General features: G+C 41.7%; 1 protein-coding gene across 7 annotated transcripts in view; it reads left to right on the top strand.

Annotated features, from left to right (window-relative positions):
* pbx3b (pre-B-cell leukemia homeobox 3b) overlaps nt 1-21,461 on the top strand; it is a 57,146-nt gene extending 35,685 nt beyond the window's left edge. For 2 of the 7 annotated variants that reach the window (XM_085293803.1, XM_085293804.1), the window contains exons 3-11: nt 8,713-8,954; nt 9,888-10,078; nt 11,089-11,224; nt 12,047-12,076; nt 15,719-15,884; nt 16,472-16,549; nt 16,983-17,095; nt 17,996-18,085; nt 19,696-21,461. In XM_085293803.1, coding sequence (XP_085149929.1) covers nt 8,713-8,954; nt 9,888-10,078; nt 11,089-11,224; nt 12,047-12,076; nt 15,719-15,884; nt 16,472-16,549; nt 16,983-17,095; nt 17,996-18,085; nt 19,696-19,788 — 1,139 coding nt within the window. In that variant the 3' untranslated portion in view covers nt 19,789-21,461. The remainder of the gene's footprint in view (nt 1-8,712; nt 8,955-9,887; nt 10,079-11,088; nt 11,225-12,046; nt 12,077-15,718; nt 15,885-16,471; nt 16,550-16,982; nt 17,096-17,995; nt 18,086-19,695) is intronic. The other 5 variants (XM_085293805.1, XM_085293806.1, XM_085293808.1 and 2 more) reach the window with 3 other exon arrangements.
* The last annotated feature ends 3,207 nt before the right edge of the window (nt 21,462-24,668 follow it).

Genomic DNA, 24,668 nt, shown 5'->3' with positions numbered 1-24,668 from the left:
TATACTATGTATTGTTTTGAATTCGCCACGGTGAATGAAACTGATTCTTTAGTCCAGAGTCACTGCTACTCCATCAAACACCACACGCCGGGCCTGAGGTGAATAATGTATTATGTTTTCCACTCAAGTGGGCAATAAAAACACAAAAACAAAGTCATTAATTGCCCACATACAGTAACCAAATGCCATCAAGAGCCTGTGCTCTCATTAACCTGGCACCTAATTATCTGCCTCCAGTCTGAGTCCTGACAAGCTCTACCGTCTGAACCCTCAGCTCGGTTGTGTTGTGTTGTGTCAGCACTCGCCAACCACAGCCAAGGCACCATTAGGTACAAAGAAGACAAAAGCTTCTCGCAGCAAAGGTTCCCTCTGCATGCGCCACCACAATGTTCCTCCTGTTAATGCCTTCCCTTCCAATTAAATCTGCAACTGTTAATTATTGTAATTATGGGAGTGAGCTCCCAGCTCTACCCCCCTTCAACCCCTCCCTAGCCGGTGTGTGGAGACGCTACGGGAGCTGTTGTGTTGCTTCAGTGGCGCCTCGTCTCTGCTCCACTGAAGCCTTAGCAGGGAATTGGATGCGGAGGGGGACGTGGTACACATGACAGGGGTGACGTGAGGGAGATTGCATGGTTCATCTTCGGTAACTGGGCGAGCAAGTCACAGCCAATGGCCACACCTCCAGTCTAACTCATTAAATGTTGTGTAAAGTACATGCTGGGAATAATTAGCACCAAATAACCTCTTTTTTTTGCTATCTTGCTTTCAGGGTGTCATTAAAAAAAGTGGAGTATCCTCGGCAGGTGTGTAATACAATCAAAATAAAATGAGAAAAATGATATTTTCCTCATTTTCCACAAACGTGCAACTATTATTTTGTCCCTTTCTCATAGCAATGCAAAACTATATTCTTGCTGTGTTCTTTGAGAGTCGCTTGCGATGGATCCGAAGTGATGGGCTGAGTATAAGGGGAGCTGAAAAAGAGTGGATGGCAGGCCGGCTGCCTGTTAAATCTCTGCGTGTCTCAACATCCTCTTTGGCCTGCTTCTGTCACAAGCTGTTGTTTGGCCTGGACCTGATCTGCCCAGCCACTCCTTGCACTGCACTCTGCAGACCTAGCAGTAACCTGCAACATGGCTCATACTCAGGATGCTTCCAGAAAAAGCGCTGTCGTCCTGGGTGCATTCAGCCTCAGATACTGGAGGTGGATTTGTTTTTGTGAGCTTTATCAGTCCCCACCGAGAATCAGCACGTCAAGTGCAGTTTTATTCCGATGTCATAACCCCGCTTGCCTCGTAGCAGAGTCCTTACACGCTAGCACGGCTAGCAAAACATTCTGGCTTTACAATTTGGAGCTGAATTCTCTTCTATAAAAGACACTGAAGGAAAGAGCAGCTCCTTCTGCTTCAGGCAATGCAGCCTTTTCGTGGATACACTGCAAAATCTAAATGATGGACTGTCAACTCTCTTGCAGAAATGGCACTGCAAAGAATAATCTCTCTGGCAGTGGATCATGGTTGGCTGTATGCTACCAATGCCTTTTCTTTGTTTATGTGAGCATCTAGCCTTTGCACGCACACATGCAGACATGGACGTATGCACATGCACAGATACACACAAATACAGAACACATAAACACACACAGACAAAATGCTTCCAGCCCAAATCCTTTCTTTGGAAGCATACAGTGAAATATATGGGATTAATAACCTGAATAGCATTATTTTTCACCTCTAGCCTTTAAAATAATGCATGCTTGGCTTAGTGTCTGGGCAAAGTTTTGCCTGCGTATTTGCCTGCTTATCGGTGTGTACAAGACCTGCTGTGTGACCTGGTTTCATGCAATCTCCATCTTCTAATTAGGAGGCTGTAGAAAGGCTGGAACGAGAGGAGGAGTGATTAGTTGCCGTTGGGTATTTCATAAGTGGCTTTCAGTGCCACATTTGCATTATTTGCTTGGGGTCTGAATAACAAATCAGCCTACCTTTCCAGCAAATTGAGGCTAGCAGCTAAAGACCATCAATACATGAAATATAAAATGAAACTGAAGAAAAGAAATAAGCAAAACATGCTAACACAATATAGGGGGCAATAAAATGAAATATTGAAACATGAGATGCAATAACGGTCTCAAAGTGATCTACGCTCCATGTGCTAGTCTAGATGAGGCTTACAGATATTATTTGACTAATAAGGGTGGGGGACAAATTAAAGGGAAGGCATAAAGAAATGAGTGGAAAATTACAGTGACTACAGGTACGCAGGAGTTAAGCAGCTGGCATTCGATCATGCAAAGACATCTTGTGAAGCAGTGGGTCTGATTCTTGGACAGTAAAACTCTCAGTCCCCCTCACCCATATTTCTCTTCACTGGTGAAAGAGTGGTTTCATTGTTGGGACACAGATGGTAGGGGCTTCGGTCACAAAGACTGCTCCGCTAGTGCTTCAGTAAGAACAGTGACTTAAGTGACATCTGCATTGAGATCTGTGGGAAAGATGGTCAGAAACTGCTATTGGCCCGTGATGCTTGTGCACTAGAGCAACATTCAGGGAAAAACAAAAGAGCAACTCTTCCCTAGCTGACTTGAGAATGCCAATGCAGCATGTGATCAGTCTCGGCAACAGTAGACTGTTGACAGTTACATAGAGAGGGATATTACAGCAGTATTGCAGTCCTTAAACTGATCCCTACAAAGATAGATGCAAATTTGAAGGTTCAGAAGTTTAAAAACTATCACTGGTTTAGAGATGCAGGAAAAAAAGGGGGACATTGTCGGATGATTCATCCCTTACCAACACCAACAGAGGGTGAAGGTCTGAATGCATGTCACCTACTGAGAGCCTAGTGAGGCAGTTCGAATATGTGGGGGTGGAGGGGTTTCTCATGTGGTTTGTGTCCACTTGTCCCCTGTAGAGGGAAGTGTCACTGCGGATCTTTAGGGTGAAACATTCCTGTCTTGATGGGAGTGGTTTCTCCCAAGATGACAGTGTTTTTTGACCACTTTATTTGTTTCAAATAACAAATAAATGAAGATCAGCTGGGTGAATGGTGCTCAATCCTCCAGCAGAATCCCAAAGATTTATAAAACCAAAACCAAGGCACACTGAAGCTGCTGTGGAAGATTTTCCTGTCATTTGTTCCCATTTTGTTTATTGAGCGTATGCTATGTTTGTCCTAGGTTTTGGTACGGCTGCCTGAGTACCACACGGATGTCTCTGTGTTTGTTGCTCATTCTGTGACTAGCGGACCATGTGAACCACGTCAGCCCTATGTTGGAGCCCCATGCTGTACGTGTCCTGTAGGGTCAGTCAGTGTGCTGATCTGTAGCGGAGGTCCTGTCCGCTCATTTGGCCAGTCTCCCCCGACCGCCGCGTGTGTCCGCCACCACCAGGCCTGGTCAGCCATCACTGAACCACTTGGCTGTTTGCCCACATTTGAGTCTTAGAGGGCAGGAAACAAAGTGGGCACTCACATATCCACATATAAACACACAAATGCACATACACACACACACAGGGGTGCGCGCACACACATGATCACAGCGAGTGACAGTGGCTCTTGTTTACTCAGCCCTCCCACCCTCCCTCGCTCTCCTTTCATCCTCTCCCTCTAGTCTGTCATGTTGTGTGTCACTTCCCACAAATGTCAGTGCCACCGTGGGACAGTGATTAATTTTGGTGTGCCTGGCAAAATGTCTTCAAGATGTCTGTTTGGGTTGTCTTTTCCCACCCCCTTTGCCCACCCCCGCTCCTCGCATGTCTTGGAGTTGTGGGTCGAGAGTGGCATGCCCCCCTCCACCCCCCACCCCAATGCTGTCACAGCTTTTTTTGGGGGGGGAGGAGTGCCTCATCATCACCAAAGGACAAAGGCTACCTGAACTGACAGAGATCTTCTTTTCTGACCAGAGCCACTTTTTGTCACTCCCCAGCGCCACCATCTCCATGCGTTGTCTGTTTAGTGTGTGCTGGTGGTGTATGATGGGAGAAGTCTTGACCCAGCACTGGGGGGCTGTAACACTTCACTGTCAGCGCAGCTGATTAGCTTATCACTCACTGCACTGGGAGGAAATACATCATCATTCCAGACAGGGATTCCCCAGTTTAGGGCCCATTCCCTGTCTTCTACTGCTCGGCATTTAATCACCACACTCTTTGTCCCTTCCAGTGTTTCAGCCTCACCTCTAAAAAAAACAAAAAACAGTCCTTAGCGCCTCACAATGGGCGCTTTCTTCCTTTCCGGTGTTTTTATAGTAAAATCAGAACAGCTGCATTATTCACACGGACGCCCTTCTTAGCGTTTGAGCTGGAGACAGACAATATATCCATTTGCACTGACACAGATATTGTTCATGTGGAGGAAAGCAGCCCGAGCCATCTTCCCAAATTATTCTTTTCAGCTCACTCAACAAAGAAAGTGAAACACAAAGTGGCAAATGTGCTTTGGCTTCCCCACAGAGTGGTATCAGGTATGATAATTACCCTGCCATTAACATTGGGAATAGTTAATGTGTATTAATGTGTTAATGGCATGTTAATTACTGTACATGTTAGAGAGAGAGAGCCCACAGGCATTCTCTCAGATTCTTTGTGCCATGTGGATGTAGGCCAATCTTTAAAAAAAAAAAAGCCTTTAAGAACGTCGATGAAAGAGGATTCTTATGTTTCATTTGACAGAACAAAAGATTTTCAATGGTAATTTGATCCAGCTCCCCGCCTCTCGAGCTGAAGGTTACCGATCCAGGCGCCACGACAAAGGAGATGATATGAAGTCAAAGGAGACGTGGAACGCGGCTGTAGTGACACTGGCCTCTTTGTGAAATGGATACTCTAAGCCCTCTGTAGTCTCTAGTGTTTTGCTTTGGCAGCGGGTTTTAATAACACGGTGGATTAGAAGCCCCGGATCCCGAGTGCCAAGCTTAAGTTAAAGCTCACCTTGGACGAGCTTCAGTAACAGGCTAGAAGCCACGGTCCCGCTCTTCCTTCCAGACGATTCTCTCCTCACACCATCAACTCCACGGCTTTAAGAGAGATGACCTTTGCAAATATTGACAGAAAATAAATTCTGTTTCGATTAGTTGGCTTTGGGAGACCTTTGCGGATCGATGCAATTAGATGAACAGACTGTCGATATGTGGCCGGAGCTGTTCACTAGAGGCAGTGGGTAGGAGAGGACTGCAGGAGGTCAGGGTTACTTGTAATGAACAGGATGTTTTGGAAACAGTGGTGGAAGTAACCGAGTCACAGCGCGTATCATCTAAACATAGGTTACTTTACTGCTTCACAGAACTTTTAATCTTGAAAAGTCCTTTAGGTATTGAGAGAAAAGTGTCGCAAAAAAATAAAAATAAAAATCTCTGGCTTCATCTGCAAGAAGCGCCGCTCTTCCAGTGTATCATCTCGTGTCTGACAGTGCACTGAGCGAGGCAGAATGAGGTGGAGAAGCCCAGAGCCACCCCTGCACTCTTCAGCAGGCCACATTAACCCAGCGGGGCTCTTCCTTTATGGCTCTCCTGCTCACACTTCAGTGATGAGAGTAAACAAGCAGCGGGGCAAAGGTCAGCTAAGCCCACAGAATAAAAGAGGGCACAAGGGGGAAAAAGAGGTGGGAGGAAAGGAGAGCAGCCCCAGGCAGTGCTCAGATCGCTGTCAGGGCTTCAAGCAGGGAATGATGTACGAGACAACGGCCCCGAACCGGAAATGATTATAAACAGTGAACAGGGGAGAGTGTATGAGAGAAAAGGCCTGCATTGCCTTTATCTGTCAAATTTGTTACATCCACGAATCAGATAATGACAGTGAAACCTGTAAAAAGTGAAAAGAAGAGCCACCCCTAACTGATAGGGAAGGATTAATCACAGCGTCTCCTTTTGTCTCAGCCACAGAAGAGAAATGAGGAACAATCATATATGCAAGTGCTTTTTTTTTTTCTACCCGGCTACCCCACCTGTATTGTTGAATGACAAATGGGGCCGATTAAGGACATGTGACATTATTATTACAATTTCTCATTTTTTTTTCCCTTTTATATCATGAAATGCGCCCTGGTAATTAAGTGAGCGAGCATCATCATCAAGCCCATGTGTAATAACTGGAAGATATGGATTTTTCTTTCTTAAATTCCTTTTCTTCTTTTCTTTTTTCCTTTTTCTTTTGCTTAGAGGCTTTACCAAGGTGACATGACTCCCGCACTTTCCCCTCGCACCGAGATTAATCCCACTTTGACTGTGGAGGTGGATTAAAGCTAAACTCGGGTGCCCAAACTTGTTTTAATACCCATATCATCAGACAAAAACAGGATAAAGATTTGAGCAGGAAAAGCAGCATTGCAAAATGTTACTGTGGAATTGCGAGTTACCATACAGATTTGTCAACCACACAGCAAATTAAAGATATTATCTCGCTTGAGCTTATATTGTGGAAGTTGTGTGATGACGCCGAGCTTAGCTCCTCCAACAAAGGTGCGTGGAAAAGAGACAGCGAGGCAGAGATATGCGTTTCGCTCTTATTCTTTCTTTAATTTTCAGTATTTATGTGGTTGAGATGAACTCACTATCCCTCCCATAACATGTGTTATGAATGACCAGCCAGAGCTGGCGTGGCACAAATACACCCTGGTGGACTCCTGCAGGGCCGTCTCCTTCTTGGAGCAGCGCAGTAATCATTTTTATCCTGCTGATTTCCTAAATAGAAATGGACACGTATGATAAAAATGTCACGGCCACTCCACATGTCAGCGGACTAACAGGATTACGTGTCACTTTCTAATGCCTCGCTCTGTTTTCCTTTGCTGTGAATGGCCACAGTATTGCACACAGGAACTTTGTGGTAATATATGGTAAGAGACAAGTAGCTCTTTATGGCCTGTGATTATTTAGTTTGAATGAAACCAGTGATTTATGCCCATTTAGCTGAAAAGCCCTGTAAATTCCCTCAGCTGCATTTCCCCTGGATATGGAGTGAGTGGAGTGAAAGTGACAACTAGGTTTGGTGTGGAAATGTACGCCGCGTCCCAGAGTTATATTTAATATACCTGACATGAAAAACGTGGCTACCTACTTACCACCACCCGCAGCACAAAGAAAAGTGCAGCCTGCTGAGTTTGCGTTGATTCAGAGAGTGGGTGTAAACACTGAATTAGGGAAAATATGAACCGTCGTGGCAGACAAACCACCAGCTATTAGAGCATGTTGAGATCCCGAGCCGGGCATCTGGTCAGTCACATTTGAATCATGTGCCGTTTTGTTTCACGCAGCACAAACTGGAATGGAAACAGTCGAATCTGTCCAGAATGATGGCTTTGGGTGGAGTTGTGCAGATGCAGCGTGATGTGGATGAGGGTTAGTGGAGCAGCGGCATATTGTCCACATGGATGGCTTGGCTCTGCAAAGCCTGATGGAGCCTTGTCCAGCATCTCAATGTCTCCAGCACAAATAGCCACATTCATCCACTCCTTTCACACCATTACACCTAAAAGACTCAAAGCCAGCCGACCTATAAATAGAGGAAAATTTGTTTTTCAGTGGCATTGCAGTTGAACAAACCACCAACGGGGATGAAAACATCAGAAAAGAGGTTACACTGTGGGCTTTTTTTAACCTACGATTGTGTTTATAAGAAAGATATTAAGAAGAAAAGGAGTGTTTTCTCTCTAGTATTTACTCTTGTGAACGGCTCGCAGGGTCAGTCGGTCAAAGCACGGTAAAAAGGGCTTCTCTGATTGCATGCCTACTGGCTGACACAATAGAGCCGCTAATCTTCTTATTTAGAATCCAAAGGCTAGCCATATCTTAATGAAGCTGTAATGAGCGCTTGAAAATCCCTGAATTGCGGGAGGGATTATTGAATTGAAACAACTCTGGTAATCATAACGTTTGAGTAGCCACTCAGTATTTACTGCCCATTGAGCCACATTTTTATCCACTTACTAGACCTGATTGCTCGAGCGTGTTTTTGGTGTAATTTTGACCTGCGAGAGCTTTTTTTTGTGTTTGTTTTCTGAAAAGCCTGACATTGTGGTTTCACTGCCAGCGCATCCAGGTGTGCACGTAGCCCGCGCTATCTGCTGTGTGATTACGACCTGCTGACAGGCTGGCGAGACAGAAGACCAGAGGAAATAAACAGCACCATCTGAAAACAAACACAGAAATCAGGCTTTGCGCTTTGCATGCAATTCACTGCACAATTTTTTCCTTATTATTATTATTATTTCACAGCTCAGTCTTATAATGGCCTAGATTCGTCTTAAATTAAATGAATTGAAGATTCAAAACTCACAAGGAAATAGACGCGAGTAAAACAGCAGTTACTTTTGTGGATTTCCCAGCATTCACTGTGTGAAAGACAGACACTTACTAGAGGTATAGTTTTCTGTTTAGCATCCTTTCACAGAGTAGAAGTGCCACTTCACCATTGAGCATTTGTCAGTTTATGGATGTTGCTGTCATGTCAGCCTTCCCGTACACACAGTGTGCAGCGCAGTGTGTAAATAAAAGAGAACAGGCGTACACATGGGCGACAGGAACACAGCATATACACAGGAGGCGCTCAGTTCCTACCTGACGGGGAAACATCACAGTATCAAACGATATAGAGTCAACGCTTCTGATTTCAGCAGTTTTGACTTATTCTCTTATTAATAATGTTAATTTCCCCATCTTAATTCATCTCTTGAATGCATTTGCTGAAACCTGTCCCTGTTTCTGTGTCTCTGCAGGTCTCAGCATCCGTGGCGCTCAGGAGGAGGACCCCCCAGACCCTCAGCTCATGCGTTTAGACAATATGCTGTTGGCAGAGGGAGTAGCGGGACCAGAGAAAGGTGGCGGATCTGCCGCCGCAGCCGCCGCCGCCGCTGCCTCGGGCGGGGCAGCCGACAACTCAATCGAACATTCCGACTACAGAGCCAAACTCACCCAGATCAGACAGATTTACCACACAGAGCTGGAGAAATACGAACAGGTAAGGAGGGAGCTTTACAACCCCAAGGTTAAGATCCTCCCAAGAAATGCCTCCCGAATGAGTTTTTATTGGAAATAGCACACACCCTCCAAAATGTTCTTTATGCATTATTCCATGTGGCAACCAGCTTTCAAATTTTCACTTTGTGTTTAAATGTTTAAAAGCCACTGAGTTGTACTTTCACAACTGCAAACTGTGGCGAATATGTACGATTAGAGGAGGATGTGGGGAAAAAAGCAGCTCGGGAAAAAGCGAAATTGCCGTATTATTCACTGTGTTGTAGTTGATTATAGAGATCCAAAGGAGTGCCCCAGTCATCTGTGTTAAATGAAAGTATGATCAGCTCTTTCACCCAGCACTTTGAGCCTGCCATTAAACACGGGCATTATGGGTGAAAATAGAAGGTGAAACTGTGATGCCTCAGCAAGCCAGTGAGGTAAATTAGAGTAATTTACTTTGTGCTCTCTCCGAGAGAGGAGGTGGGTATGCGGGGGCACACAACACTTCGCCTGGAGTAAATGCATCTTTCTTAAGGGTGTTTCCAGGTTTTAATTATCTAAATGTAAATACTTAACAAATTTTACTCAGAGTAATGAGCTAAAGTGTGCACTACGTAAATGAGTTATTCTAATTAATCATGTATGAACTACCGTGTTAACGAAAAGCTGCTTAACTTCAGTGCATTAAGGCCAGGCCAAATTGCAGATCTGCATTTATTCTGAGATGACTTCACCTATTATGTCAGAGTTATATGCAAACACCGCACTCCGTGGAGGCTTTTATCAAGAACAGCGTGCATATTAACTCATTTAATACATGAAAAATGGATATAACTTTAAAACATCAGTCAAGAGCTTTTTAAAGTTCTAAAACAAACAAACAACAAAAACCCCGCCTCACGTTGGTTGTTTTTGTCACTCTTTCGCTTGGCAGGCATGTAACGAATTCACTACCCACGTGATGAACCTGCTGAGGGAACAGTCTCGTACGCGGCCCATTTCTCCCAAAGAGATTGAGCGCATGGTGGGAATCATCCACCGTAAGTTCAGTTCCATCCAGATGCAACTGAAGCAGAGCACCTGTGAGGCTGTCATGATCCTGCGCTCCAGATTCCTTGATGCCAGGTCAGTTGATCGTGTGTGCTTAGTGCGAATGCGCGCGCGCGTGTGTGTGTGTAGGTATAAAGTTTCGACTTTTTTATTGCTTCTGCGTGACCCACATAAGTAAATCCAGTGGGCGAGGTCATTTTTAGACGGTGCGCAGGTCTGAAGTTTCTTTTCACTTTTCTGGCACAGCACACAGTGTGAGCACTGCAGAGATGCATGATTTTAATTATGCCCATGTTCCATGCGTTATCCATTTCCAAGACAATCATGCCCTCACACCTGAGAGCAGTTAGGACCCAAATGAAATGGGGGCCGAGTCATGTGTAATGGATGGAGGGGAGGTCATCAGCAGGTGTTGTGGATTACTCTAATCACTAACAGTATGGTGCATTGTAGAAGCTCTGCGGAGAGAAGCACAAGTTTGGGCCAAACAAGCCAAGTGGAAGCACATTTGCTGCCCACTGCCTGTGTGAAGCACAGTAAACAAGGCAAAATAAGCAAATGCTCAACAACATGATAAGTAGTGCCCTGGGAGGGAAGGGGACCCAGATCTAGTTAGAGTTTGCTTGTTTCTACTGAGATCCCTGGGGCTGTGGCACTTCAGGAACAATGCTCAACTGTGCATGCCATGATTTCTATAATGTACCGAGATGCACTCCGACTGGGCTTTGCGCTCCATCATGAAGCCCACCCATCCGCTGCACTAAACTCTACACATTACACGCTTGGACTAGAGATTGGAGACCAACACACCAAATTAAACATTGTATGTATTTTGCAACGGTATGTGTATGTGTGTCTTTCTGTGTGCTTGTCAGTTTATTGGTTGTAGTCTTTTGTGTGTTGATGAGGCTCTTGGAGCAGGACACGATATCCTGCTCCTGAGGGCCCTTAGAGCCCATTCCTCATTATTTTCACCATTTATGTGTGAGATTGATTGTGCAATTTGTGCAATCCAAGTGGATGAGTTAATGCTGGTCTCACTAATAGGCTTGCTCGGTGTTTCTCTCGTTTTGCTCCCCACTCAGGCGGAAAAGGAGAAACTTCAGCAAGCAGGCAACAGAAATTTTGAACGAATATTTCTACTCGCACCTCAGCAACCCGTATCCGAGCGAGGAGGCAAAAGAGGAGCTGGCCAAGAAGTGCAGCATCACAGTTTCCCAGGTGGGTAGTGCTCGTCTAACAGTAGCTGGTGGGTAATCAGGTTGGGAAAGGCTAAAAGCCTTGAGGGATAGTTACCGTAGGTCGCACCACCAAGGCGCAATGTCCTTTGCTAACCTTGACATTGTGACTTCCTAATGATCCTTCAGTCAAGGCTGGTCCCAGTCAGTCAGAGCAGGGCCACAGGGAAGGGAGGCCTGTATCATCTTAGCCTCAATCAAAGCACTATGCTGTCCTTCCTTAGTCGCCCCAGCGCTGGGTCCCCTGCCATTATTCCCCCTCATTCCCATCCACCATGTGCGCTCTCTCTCTCTTGCCTGGTCAGTCGCTCAGGTCATATGGAAAGAAAAAAAAAGGCATCATCCATTACTTTAAGAAAAGCGGTCACTCCGGTGCTTCAAAAACACTGGATGATCCTGGGTATTTACTCATATGTTTGCTCTTCAAGTGACCTTGCAGGAGTCTGCTAATTCTGTTATATTTCACACTTAAAAAGTCAACTTTCCAATTTGATATCTATCATAGCCTCCTCATTGGGTAAACCTGAAGGCAATATCTCTCACACCTAACCCCCACATCCAAAGTATTATTACCCTGTCTTCTCTTTTTTTTCCTCCCCCCTTTGCTATGATTGTGACTACTATCTAGATTTTTTTATTCTCCATTGTTCTATGGTTGTCCTCTTGAGACACAATATCAGAGAAACATGAATCTATACAATAATCTGCAGTGTTTTGTCTGTGTGGGGAGGGGGTGATGAGGGGTATATTGAGTGTAGTCATGAAGAGTCAGATACTGTAAAAGCCCATTCTTTTTTGCCTTCAGGGGGTGGGAAGCACCATCACAGTATCACAGGTATGTCATAACTTCTCCTGATCCACTGTTTTCATTTTTTTGTACCTCCTTTGTTCATGTATGTAATGGCCTCACAGTTGTCCAGTGCACAGACCCTCCCTCTCTTACACTATTGGATCCATGCTAATGCTATAATATCAAATTTAAAGTTTAAATTTACATTTAAAAAAAAGCGTGGCTAAGCTATATCAGCATTTACATCCCACTTTTAACAAGAGATTGCAGCCTATTTTTAATGTTTGACATCTTTACACTACACCCATATTATCACCATACTATGTGTGTACAAATGTGTCACATGTAATTTTTACTTTCTGGCTATGGTTTATGACATGATTTATTTGTTTTCTTTTTCTTTTCTTTTATTGTTGTTTTGTTTTCTTGTAGAAGATTGAATAATTGTGTGATCTTTTTAAATCTTGAACAAAAAAAATTGCACTTAGAGTTTATTTATATCCCTCCCACCTCATGATCACTGTGTGATTTACAGCAGTTAAAGAAATGGGCATTGTTGTCTGAGTGTCTCCTAAAGCAGTCCGCTGAACCAGTTCCCATGAGAACAAATAAGTCTTTGCAGAAATTAGAGGGCTTTTAAAAATTCACCTGAACTCATCCCGGGCCCCATTAGTGGTGTACTCCTCGATAAGCGGAGGCCATGGCAGACATCATTATTGACTTATTCTTAGTGCTTTGGCTCATTTTAGGAGGGTAACAGAGTGAGAGGCTTAACATAATGCTGGGTTCACTATAAGTATGTTATCCCTCACTGTGGCCCAGCCTTTCAGATTCATATATGGCTTACTGTGGTCACGCTGCAGGCTGGACTAATACCCCCACCTCCCCCCCACCCCCCTTTTTTTTGGTGCTTTCTTGATTGCACAAGTAGTTCATTAACTAAACACCATCAGTTGTGAATGGTATGCCAATATCGCTTTGCAGCTTTGCTCAATACATCTTTGCTGATGAAACACCCTGCATCATTTTAACAGGGATCATTGAAAATGAAGTCATCTTCAAGTCAAGCGCACACTCAGATTCCAGCAGTCCAAACGCCACATTTCCTTTCTATTATTACTTTTAATGCCCTTAAAATACCCTTGAATTAACAAAATTGCAGATGTCTGTTTCATGTCCAATTACTGCTTGAGCACAGAACTGATGCACAATGATGTATTTAAGGTGGTAATATTACCTAGTGCGATACCAGGTCTTATTTCCTTTTTTATTCATTTTATTATTATTATTATTATTATTATTATTATTATTATTATTATTATTATTATTATTATTATTATTATTATTATTATTTAATTTGCATGTGCATTGCAGAAAGGGCTAAGGGCATGGGATATGATGGATGTAGTTTGTGTTGAGGTGTGTGGATGCTTCAGAGGCCACCTTTGATGTAATATGTGTCAATATAACACTGGTTAACTGTTAAACCTGATTCCACCACAGGGTTAATATGTTCTGTTATAATGCAAAATGTATGACACCCTTTCCAATATTTCAGCTATTTAAAAATAATAATAATTTCAAAGCAGCGAATGCTTTATTTTTTGTATTTGATCTTACAGTAGGGCATTGCAAGCTCACTTTTGGCTCATGCATTGGTCATATATTGATCAGAAAGCAGTCTGAGACACAATGAAATAGTCCAAACTCTTAACTACAGTGTGCAACAATGAAGCCAGTTGTATTATAGCTTTGCACAGGAAGTCTGCATTGTCATGACACAATCGCTGCCTTTGAGTGCGGGTGGTGTCAGGTAATTCTTACCAAACATAGGAGTCAATTGAATGCATGGTCTGCTACGATGCTGTGCTGTGCATCTATTCAATATTTTAGCTGAACCCGAGAATCACTGAAGCCAGAGTTCATCGGGCAGGAGAGAAATGTGTGTGCAGAAAAAAGGGTGGTATAACATCTACAAGATGTGACGCCACCGCGGCTGAGTCTGTCCAGACTGCTGAGGCTTGTAACACAATAAATGTGTGCACTACAGTCATAACACACTCAAAAAAAAAAATCTATTAATTTTATGAAGTAATCAGTCATATTTTATTGCAAGATTTGCCTCCTTTCTGATGAAAGTAATATGCGATGAAAGTAAACTAGTGTATAGTCTGTATCCATTAAGTCAAATTTAATGATAAAAATAGGTCTGAACGTGCAAACACCACAACTGGCCACAACTGACATTTTAATAAATGCAGATCTGTTTAATGCACTGTTTTTATGAACATTTTGTTAAATTAAACAGACTGATGAGCTTTACAAAACATTTTATATGATTTTTCAGGGGTTTGTGGGCACATTGCGAGCTGTCCAAAAGAGCAACAATATTGCATCGTCTTAGGCTCTACAATCCACTCTAAGCAGGTTAAGTAAAAAGGATGATGGCCAGGGCTTTCATTGCTTCCAATTAAGCCTTGCTTGTTAGTTTAACCTCTAGGTAAACCCATCAAACAATTGATGTCAAGGAAACCCTGCCAACAGTGGGCCTCGCCTGAATGGTCATTAATTTTAATTGCCTAGATATTAAAGATTTAGAGCACAGAGACGTGGAGGATAGAAATGATCTGATGTCCTGCAAATCCAGTCAGTTTTTACGCCACAGCATCGGCGGGCTGCTGGGGATATTAAAATTTAAGCACATGGGTGGAAATTAAATAAAGCGTCATTAGGGGCAGCTGCTCTTTGGCTGGTCCAGCCGTGGGCTGCAGGGCCTGAGAGGGGGGCTGCAGCACAGCGACAAGACACTCTAATTTATAGGACCATTAAAAACAAGCATCATCTCATTATTATTCCACTGTTATTGCAGAGCCAGCATTCACACATAAGGTTCACACCATACAACTTTTCAGTGTCTGATGTTGAATGGCATCGTTTCGGTCCAACAAAATTAACATATCCGACTGCTCTAAATCTGAACGTACCCAGTTTCTAGTGCATGTTTGATCTCGAGTCTTTCTCGAGCCTTAAGAGCTCTAGGCCTGCCCCAATAATCCCTGTACTGCTTCTCATGTCTACGGCGCTCTAAATCACTGAGCGTGCACAAATGTTTCATTGCCTTAGTGTTTTATGATCTTCCAAAGTAAAGCAACCCAGACCCAGTAATCCCAAAAAGCTGTGTAATGTTTTCCAGTGGTTATGCTAAATTGGACGTACTCGTCATATGATGAATTATTACAATACGTTAAGCAACTGTATTTCTATAAAATGTCAATCACCTGGACCCACTCGTCTGGAACCAGTGAGAATTCTGTGGAGGATAAAATATGAACATTCATATGTTGCACTGAGGGAAATGTCAAAATTTGTATCCTTAACAACCAGTCCTCATATGAGAAATATGTACCGACTTCAGTGTCTGTGCAATAGGAGCCCCTTGTGTTTTAGTTTTGTCAGGAGACAGATCTGAGAGCATGTCATGCTCCCATCCATGAGAAGACACAAGTGGCTCCTGATTACGGCTTAATTAGCTTGTGTACCCGGCGGACATTAGCACAGGGGCTGGGAATTGGGTACTTGATGGACCCAAACATGACATCTTGAAACAATCGCACTGCTCAGTGCATGGTGCTGTGCCTGCTTGACATCTGACTCCTCTGCTCCTCCTCCTTCTGCTCTCCCACGCAGGTATCCAACTGGTTTGGCAACAAAAGGATCCGGTACAAGAAAAATATCGGCAAGTTTCAGGAAGAAGCCAACCTGTATGCCGCCAAGACTGCTGTAAATGCGGCACACGCTGCAGCCGCTGCAGTGCAGAACAGCCAGGCCAACTCCCCTACCACACCCAACTCCGGTAGGCATTCCTGCATATAGACAAATAAAACAAACGAAAAGATCTACCTTCTACCTCAGTCCTTAACCTGCTGCCTGCCTGCCTCACTCTCTCATGCACCATTCACACAGGCTAGAGTGACAGGCTCTGCTCCCAGCTTGGGGATCACAGTGTCTCCTGTCTATAAGACAGTTGATGCCAAGCAAACTCATGCATAAAGAGAGCGTTCCTGACTTGTGAACCGAGAACACATGTATTTTTGGCAAAATAAGAAAAATTTTTTCAAAATAATGCCGTGGGATTTGTTTTCCCTTGACTTTCTGTCAACTTCTTGTCATTTCTAATGTAATGGTATGTATTCCCACTGAATGGTAAAGGCATTTTGCAAAAAAGTGAAACATAATTGCTGGGAGCATTTTACCTGCAGTAGTAGTATCAAAATGGTATTATGTGCAGTTGATGCTGAATAAAAATAGAGATAAAAGCAAAGAGCCTGAAAGGGCATATTTAGTCAAGTTTGATGAGTAATGTAATGCTGAGTTTGGACTAGCTTGAGCTTCGTCGGGATGTGGTAAGCTTATGAAGTGGTCCCTTTTTCTTGCACCCAGGATTCCAGATGAAAGATGAAGAGTTTCAGCTGGATTCTGCAGAGAGCAAAAACACTCTTTTAAGCAACATGTTTACTGGTACTGGTCTTTTCATAAGCTTCTTATTGTCCTTGTCATTTACCATGTGATACCTCCCTGCTAATTTAGACTGGAAGTAGGTGATGTGGAACAATTGGGAGCTTAAGCGACCAACCACATATAGAACCGGTCCCCTTGTTGTCATGTGATTTTCATTTAATTTGTGCTCACTGCATTCGTAAAAAAAGATCTTCAGTTCTTCTGCACATCATCCTTCTCCTCCTCTGTTTTGGTTCCTTGCCTTTTCTTCCGTCACCCCTGTAGTTGCCTGCTTTATGGGAGTCTTTCTTCTGTGTGTTTGTCTGCTTGAGCTGGGTGTGTTTTTTACAGATAAATGTGTGTGCGCCAGTGTGCGTGCGTGTCTGTGTGTGTGCCTGTGCTTTCCCTTTATAGCCCTCTCATGTATTCAGCTACTTACATCTTCCCTTTCCAGGTTCTTCAGGTTCTTTTAACCTCCCAAACTCTGGGGACATGTTCTTGAGCATGCAGAGTCTGAATGGGGATTCTTACCAAGGGGCACAAGTCGGAGCCAATGTACAGTCACAGGTAGGAGCAACAATCAGGGACAGTTCCTGACGACTAGTGCAGAGAGCTGTCCTTGTCTTGCCTGTGTACTGAGCCATCCACAGTGCAGTCTAAGAAGCACAACAAACTGAAAAAAGCAAAAAAAAAAAAAAAATCCAAAAAACATAAATAAGAAAAACATGCTGCCCATCCACGGGCAGTTCAAATTACCAAGTGAGGCCTCCAATAACAGCCCATTGACTGAAGTGTTTACTGACTATTTCGCTTTGGATGGAATGCTTTGGCCGCCAAAATATGATCCCACCCCACTGCAATCATGCCGCAAAGCAGTTTCCTGGTTACTATTCAAAACATTGTCTGAATGCATTTGGCTTTGACTTGAGCTCTTGGGTTGGTATTTGGGTTTTTTGGTACAATGTTATCCCCTTTTTTTCTGTACTTCTGTATCGCTATCTTCCTGTCTCATCTTGTTATTGTTTGTTGTTGATGTCTTCCATTTTGTGAGTTTAACGCAGCTACACAGCCGACACACTGCACACACTCACTACCACACCAGAAAAAATATATGCTCATTCATAATAAAGGTAAAGAAAAATCAAAGCTAATTTAAGATTTTTTTTAAAGTCTATGTGTTCCATTACTTTTACTTATGCTTTTATTTGGTATCAATCCACAACTGCTTTAGATGAAGTAGTATACCTGAGCATGCTCGTAACATCACTATCCTTTGTTTTTAATTTTATTTTGAAAATCTTTTTGCCCTGTTTTTTTCTGGTTAGTACATTTGCTGTCTCAGAAGTCCCTTTTTGTTAATTTCACTTCAGTTAATATCTTTTGCTTTACTAAGCATGTTTACAGTTAGTGTTGGAAGTCTGCGAGACACTCGGCTGACCAGCTTGTCCACCTTGTCTGTCCCTTCAGGTGGATACCCTGCGCCATGTTATCAGTCAGACGGCAGGATACAATGATGCTCTGGGGGGAAACACGATGTATAGTCCACATGGCCTAAATGTAAGTGAAGGTTTTATTGGCTTACACGTGGAGCTTGTTGAGGCAAAGGGAGTGTGAAATTCATTGATACTTTTTTTTTTTTTTTTCAATAAAAGTGCTGCATGGTTATCCTTTAATTTTATTCAATGAAATTACAGTGCATTACATTGCTTTACAACCTGCACAATAAAATATTAGCCAGTGTGTCACATCACTGTGTCACCTGATCTAAATAAAAGCTGCTTTTAATAAAAAAATATGCTACACAGCAGGTGAATAAAATCAGATTTACTTTAATAAACGGCTTTTAATACTTTGTTTGACTCAAACCAAGAATGAGATTTGGAGGGGGGGAAAAACACACCCTATCTGTTGCATTTCAGCTGCTTTGAAATGCTTCACAGCATTTTCCGTAGACTTATCTTCATGATAAAATATGATCACGTGATCGCCCGCAGCCTTTTTCCAGACATGAATTTCTTCTTCCCTGATGAGGTTTGATACGGCGCCTTTTTGTAAAGCAGCACATAATCTGAAGCTATCAGAGTAAAGATTAATTTCGTTGATGAGGGAGGATGGAGAGTGAAGGAGAGAAAGAGAGAGAAATAGGAGGAGACAGCTCGTTCTCTCGGCACTGTATCAACACTGCAGCATTTGCTCTCTTTGTGTTAGCATTCCTGTTGGGTGAAATGCACAGATATTCACAGTCTTAATAGTATGTAAGAGTTAAGCATGAAAATAAGGTATTAAATTAGTTTTTAAAAAATCTATTTCTTTTTTTTTCTTTTTTTTAAATATAAACAAATGGTGGCGGCTGTTGCCAGCAATTCTGTGCTGTTGGTGTCATTTTGGCTTTGCTGTAGCCTTATTGCTATAAGCTCTTTAGACATGTCAACTCCTTGTAGGATCAAGTGTTTCTTTCTTTCTCACAAGGTTTCTCACTTCCATGTGCAGTGTAGACCTGTGCCTACTGGCTCAGCAGAGCTCAGTGTGATCCCTACTAAAATATTAATAGTCGAATAACCTTAACACATGAAAAGAGAGGATCGGAGCACAAAGAGTAATAAAGTAAAAAACATATTCTGAACAGAAAGCTGTGGAAAAGCAGCCATTTTTAGCCATAGCCCAGAAAATGCACTATTGATATATTCACATAGACCTTTAGCTGTGTTGGTGGTGACGTAGAGGGATCCAGTAAAGGCTAGGTCACGCCTGGAGCAAAGCAAAGTCAGGCTGGCTAAGACTGGCTCTCTTGGAGAGGCCCTGCCCTGTCACTTTCCCTCAGCTCTCCCCACCTCACGCAGCCCTAGCCCTCCCTCTTCTTGACTGACAGGAGAATATGTAGCGACAAGCTGTCGGTCGCTTCTGAAATCTGCTTAGACACTGATTTCAGGGATCGCTCCCATTGGTCGGGACACAGGACAAATTTGTTTTTGAGAGTCTCTTTGCTGATGCTACTGTAACACAGAGACTAGACTAACTGCGTCTGCAACATTTTAATATCAACTGACACATTAGGGCAATCAGTCTATATATCTACATATTCTGTTTTTGGAGTGTCTAGAATTTACCAGGTTCATATTGCATTGAGTGTTTGATTGTAATCTCAACCTTTTCCATTTGTGTCCAAGGCTAATGGGGGATGGCAAGATGCAACGACTCCATCTTCTGTAATATCTCCAACAGAAGGACCTGGAAGTGTGCACTCCGATACCTCGAATTGATCCGCTATTAATGCATCTTCGCCTCTAGCAGGACTTTTTAACTGGCTGACCACCTGAAGAGGATATTGAAACATAAACTTTCACAGCAGATTGGTTTTCACGTATCTTAAAATGTATCACGACCGTGTTGCACGCATTGAAACTCCATCCTCCATTATGAACACCAAGTGTTTCCCGGTAGCTGTTTTGTTCTTTCTTCATAAATCAATCAAGTGTACACACCATGCTTTTCTTCTTCTTTTTAATTTGTTGGTTCACTGTAGAGGTAAACACATGCACATTTCCAAACAAAAATAAGAGTAAGCTTTCAGGATAATTATCTCCACTCAAAAGTACGGGATGACACTTGTGTGTTTTCCGTGACATTTTATGACACCTTAAAGGCCCATTTGTTCGATTCTTGATTTAATTGCCACTCTCCATTTTGATAATTGAGTCCTTACAACATAGAGATTAAAGCAGCTGTTTCTTTGACTGTAATGTGCTCGCAGTCTTGTCCGGCAACTCAACAATGCTGTTGTTGACAGCTCAATGGCAGCTTTGTAGTTACTTTCAAGATTTATTTTTGCCTTACAGCTGTATACATTAGTACAAGGAAATGACTATTCAAACTCTGGAACATAAAGAAGCATAATTGATTGCTTGACTATAACATGACACCACTGCATATTTTATAATTTGATGTTTAGTATGTACATATGTAAACCTTTTTTTTTTGTACTGCTTATGGAAGCCCCCCTCGACAGCACACACACACACGGACAGTAGATCATTACAACATGGCACACAGGAGCAGGCCCCCATTACACAGGAAAAGTTGTACATAATATAGCTTAAGAGTAATTATACACCCCACCAATCAATACCCAGCTTTATTACCTCATTCATAGAAACCAATAATTTCCAACATTTCTGTAGCTTAGAGCGCTCACCTACTACCTCTAAACCATATCACCACCACAGTTTCTTTGGCCCTTATTTAATGTTTTTATGTAGTTATTTTGATCACATCTTGTAACACTGTAAACTCTTCATTCTCTATGTAATCTAATGTATATTTTAATCTTTTAATAAAATGATGTTGCAGCTGTGCAACTTAAAATAACAAATAAAAACAAAACAAAACAACGAAATAACAATATTAATACCATGGAAAATAGACGGGGAGAGGATGGGAGGGGGTGGGGTTGGGTGGCTGAAGATGTTGTTGCTCTGTGGCTTATATGGCTGGGGGGTGTGGGCGCGCGGGAGGGGCGGGGACGTGTGGCGAATATTGTTGTTAAATTAACACCAAACAGTTAAAACTGTTGTAAATAATGAAGGGAGGAAAAAAAAAAGAACATTTTGAATGTTGCTCATCTTGTTACTAAATCATGCGGAGAAAAAAGACAAAAAAAATCACTATAAAAAGTGTAATGCATAGAGGTTTCAGTATTCAGAACTGTACATTTCCAGCTCTGTTCAACAGGGTTCAAGACTTCTTTTCTCTTTTTTCTATTGTATGTGATTCTGAAACTGAAAAGTCATGACAAATGATTTGTGGCAGTGATTCTAATGTATTAAAGATGTTTAGTGTTACTTTCTAACCAGACTACACCCTGGACTGAAAAGTCTTCCTTGTGGTAGTTGTGTAATTTCAAACATGAATAAACCTTTTGCTTTCATGACAGCAAGGGGGTGTGTTTGTTGTCTCTAGTTTTTCCCTTAACGCTTGTCTGGTAAGTAGAACCTCGGCTCTCTTCTCCATCTCTGTAAACTCTCAACGAGGGATGCAACTTAATGGTAGCTGACTGCTCCTGCTCATTAATCGAAACTTCAGAGTCATTAAAAGCCATTTCTTCTCATTTTTTAAACACATTTCCTGTTTAGTTTTTAGATAGATTAAATACAAATTAGAGATAAAATCATGTTATTTATTCATCACGTATGGATTTGCCAGCTTTACATATTGTGGGTAGACGCTGAGGACTTGACCTGGGTTGTAGCTACTGTAGAGCTGACAAAGTGCAATTAACTGAAATGTCAGGCACTTCTTATTCAGGCTGTTTTGTCTGTCTGTTGTGGAAAGGCTGGCTTAATGGATCATTGGTTACCAATTCCACATGGAAATTGACATCCATTTATTCTCATTTTCTTAGCATAGGTCTTCATTCTTGTCTTTCTACTAAGCTCGTGTCCAGAGTTTGTCCCTTTCAGTCATGGATCCCTCTAGATTTTCAACAAAGTGCTGCAACAAACACTCCCAGCATCCCCAGCAAGCAGCAAGTTCAAAGCACATGTACAAGTTTGTTTTTTTTCTTTGATACACACAGTTAAAAAAAAAAAAAAAGTAACAGCACAAGAGTGATTCAAGTGCAATGCACAGGCAATTTCTAGGAGAACATATTTGTCCACTCATCCAGGCAAAAACACTGAACACCTTTCTCTGGAAACCGTGCCTTTGTCCTAATACTACACACCCATGTCACAGATTTCTGTGCACATGCACACATTTTCTTAGAAGATTAAATTAAAATCCCAGTTTTACCCTTTTTTACATCTGATCCTTTTCTGATCCCCTCTAAGGATCCTTGAAAGCATGCAGAGGTCAGTTCAGTGTTTCTCAGCCATTCAGAGTGCAATCTATTTGCTTATTCTAGCTTTACAAATGCATTTGCTTCCTCAATTCTTCAACTATTACATTTTAAGTACTGCACTCAGCAAAATTGCTCTCAGAACCTTTTAAATAAAGAAGTTACATTTACTAAGATTATGCCTATTAGAGGTTTTTCTAAGGTTCATTAAAGACGACATTTTCTAAGTAAAACTCACCATGAAAGGCATGCATCATTAAATATGGAAATCCTGAATTATATTAGCAATATGCACCAAGCTAGCGCCAATTAAATTAGAGAAAGATATCATTTGTATTATTAAGGTAGAGTTCGTATTAGATTAAATATAAAATGTAATTTTGTCACGTTATGATTTATGCCTTGCAATGCTTGGTTCATGGACCCATGTTATACTGTGTTTCAACAGAGTGATTGTTAATATTAAAATGTAAAAAAAAAAAAAAAGTAATTGCATCACACTTTTGCTCGATTTAATTGGTAGGAAGTTCAAACTGAAATTTATGAGCTGCCAAACGTATTGTTCCTCTCTTCAATATGACTTGATATTCAAAATGTACACACAAACACCCTAAAACATAAACAGCATTATGTTGTTAACCTTATTAACGCTATAATGCTGGAATCAATGCTTTCTGATTTCAGAGAATAATTACAAGTGTACGTTGGTGCTTTGATCGCCGATCAAAGATTGCAGCAATATGATAAAAAACAGAAAGTATATGTAAATCTTCTGAATTTGTATTTGAAGATTTGAACAGCACTGTGTAAGATAATCTGAGTTAATAAACAACAGTGTATGCATTTTTAAAAAATTTGGAAATCCTATTAAAAAATATAATCAACAGTTAAACTCCAAAAGCATTCAAATCTAAAAGCATCTGTGGTGTCAAGTGCAAATGATACCAATACCCAATGAAGAGATTTTAAGAGGAAGAAGCTTACAGCCATTATATTGATTAATATGTTCAGCAGAGTGGCAAAAACAAAGACAAAAAAAGTCCTCTGAAAGACTGGCTTCAGTTCTTACTTATATTCTGTTGTTTTAGCTTTTTTAGTTTTAATCAGTGCTTTATGACACTATCATAGTGATGTAATCATAAGGACATTTCCATTTTTTGCATTTATCCACAATTATAAAATCTCTCTTTTGACTATTAAAGCCGTGTTTTACTAAATCATCATATTGAGAAGTGTACACTTCTATGCGAGCGTAACAATTCTCCTCAGCCTAACAGTGACTGAAGAGTGCAAATTAGAGTAGTCGTGTGTCTCTTTGAACATCTGTTTTTCATGGAAAAATGTATTTGTTATTCTGAACATAGAGCCATAATTAAGAAATCACGTTTTAGTCATTTTAATAGGATATTTAAATATGTAATTAAACTATATTTCTTTCTTTCTTTCTTTTAAAAGCACACACGGTCCAGTAACCTACATGTAAACACTGAAGACATGGTGCCGTAGCTCTTATTTAGCACAGAATGTTTGGATGAGAAGGGTCTGGCTAACTCGCTAATCGCCACCCTTGGACAATAATTTTGATAGACTTTGCTTTGGAAGATGCTCATAAAGAGAGCAGTGTAGCCTGAGAGTAGTGTGCAGGAGTTTGATTCACTGAGCAGATGTATAATGGACCATAGCCTGCCTGCACTGATCTCTTCAGCCGCAGTGACTTATATTAAGAGATGAGTCCTGAGTGGCCTTTGAGCTTAAAACAGTGGAGTTAATTAACATTTGATCTGGCTTCTCTTTACATCTTTAGAAGTTCATTTTCAATTTCATTTCAACCCATTCAGCCATTTTGGTGCTGAAAGATTACTTTAAGATGGCACGTAATCTCTCCTCTGAACTGAAGGTGGCTTATCATAGCTGCTTGGACAAAAGCATATATGTGAAGGCTATGACAGGAGACAGATGTTTGCCCTGCCTCTTAGCAGACGCGTGTGAGTAACAAAGTGCTGCCTCCGTGCTGCTCAAATACACTCACACCATGTCACAAACCCCCCCCCAAACAATCATACAAACAAGAAAAAAACAAACAAAAGAGATTCATATTTATTTTTATTTTTATTTATTTATTTTTGACTCCCTCATACTTACAAGTAAGAAATAAATGTATTGCATTAAAAGCACAAAGAATGTTTTAGAGGTATAAATATTATATTATATTATATAAAAAAACAATGCTGCTTGAAAACATCCCACAGTAGTCTGTTCATATTTCAATTTTATGTTCTGTAAGAGCGGTACAGATGTTTCCATCTG

The sequence above is a fragment of the Mchenga conophoros genome, linkage group LG12 (assembly GCF_057382185.1).
Source record: "Mchenga conophoros isolate Kocher_MC1m ecotype Shallow Benthic linkage group LG12, M_conophoros_male_GT1.1, whole genome shotgun sequence".
NCBI lineage: Eukaryota > Metazoa > Chordata > Actinopteri > Cichliformes > Cichlidae > Mchenga > Mchenga conophoros.
This window is presented reverse-complemented; position numbering and strand designations above follow the sequence as displayed.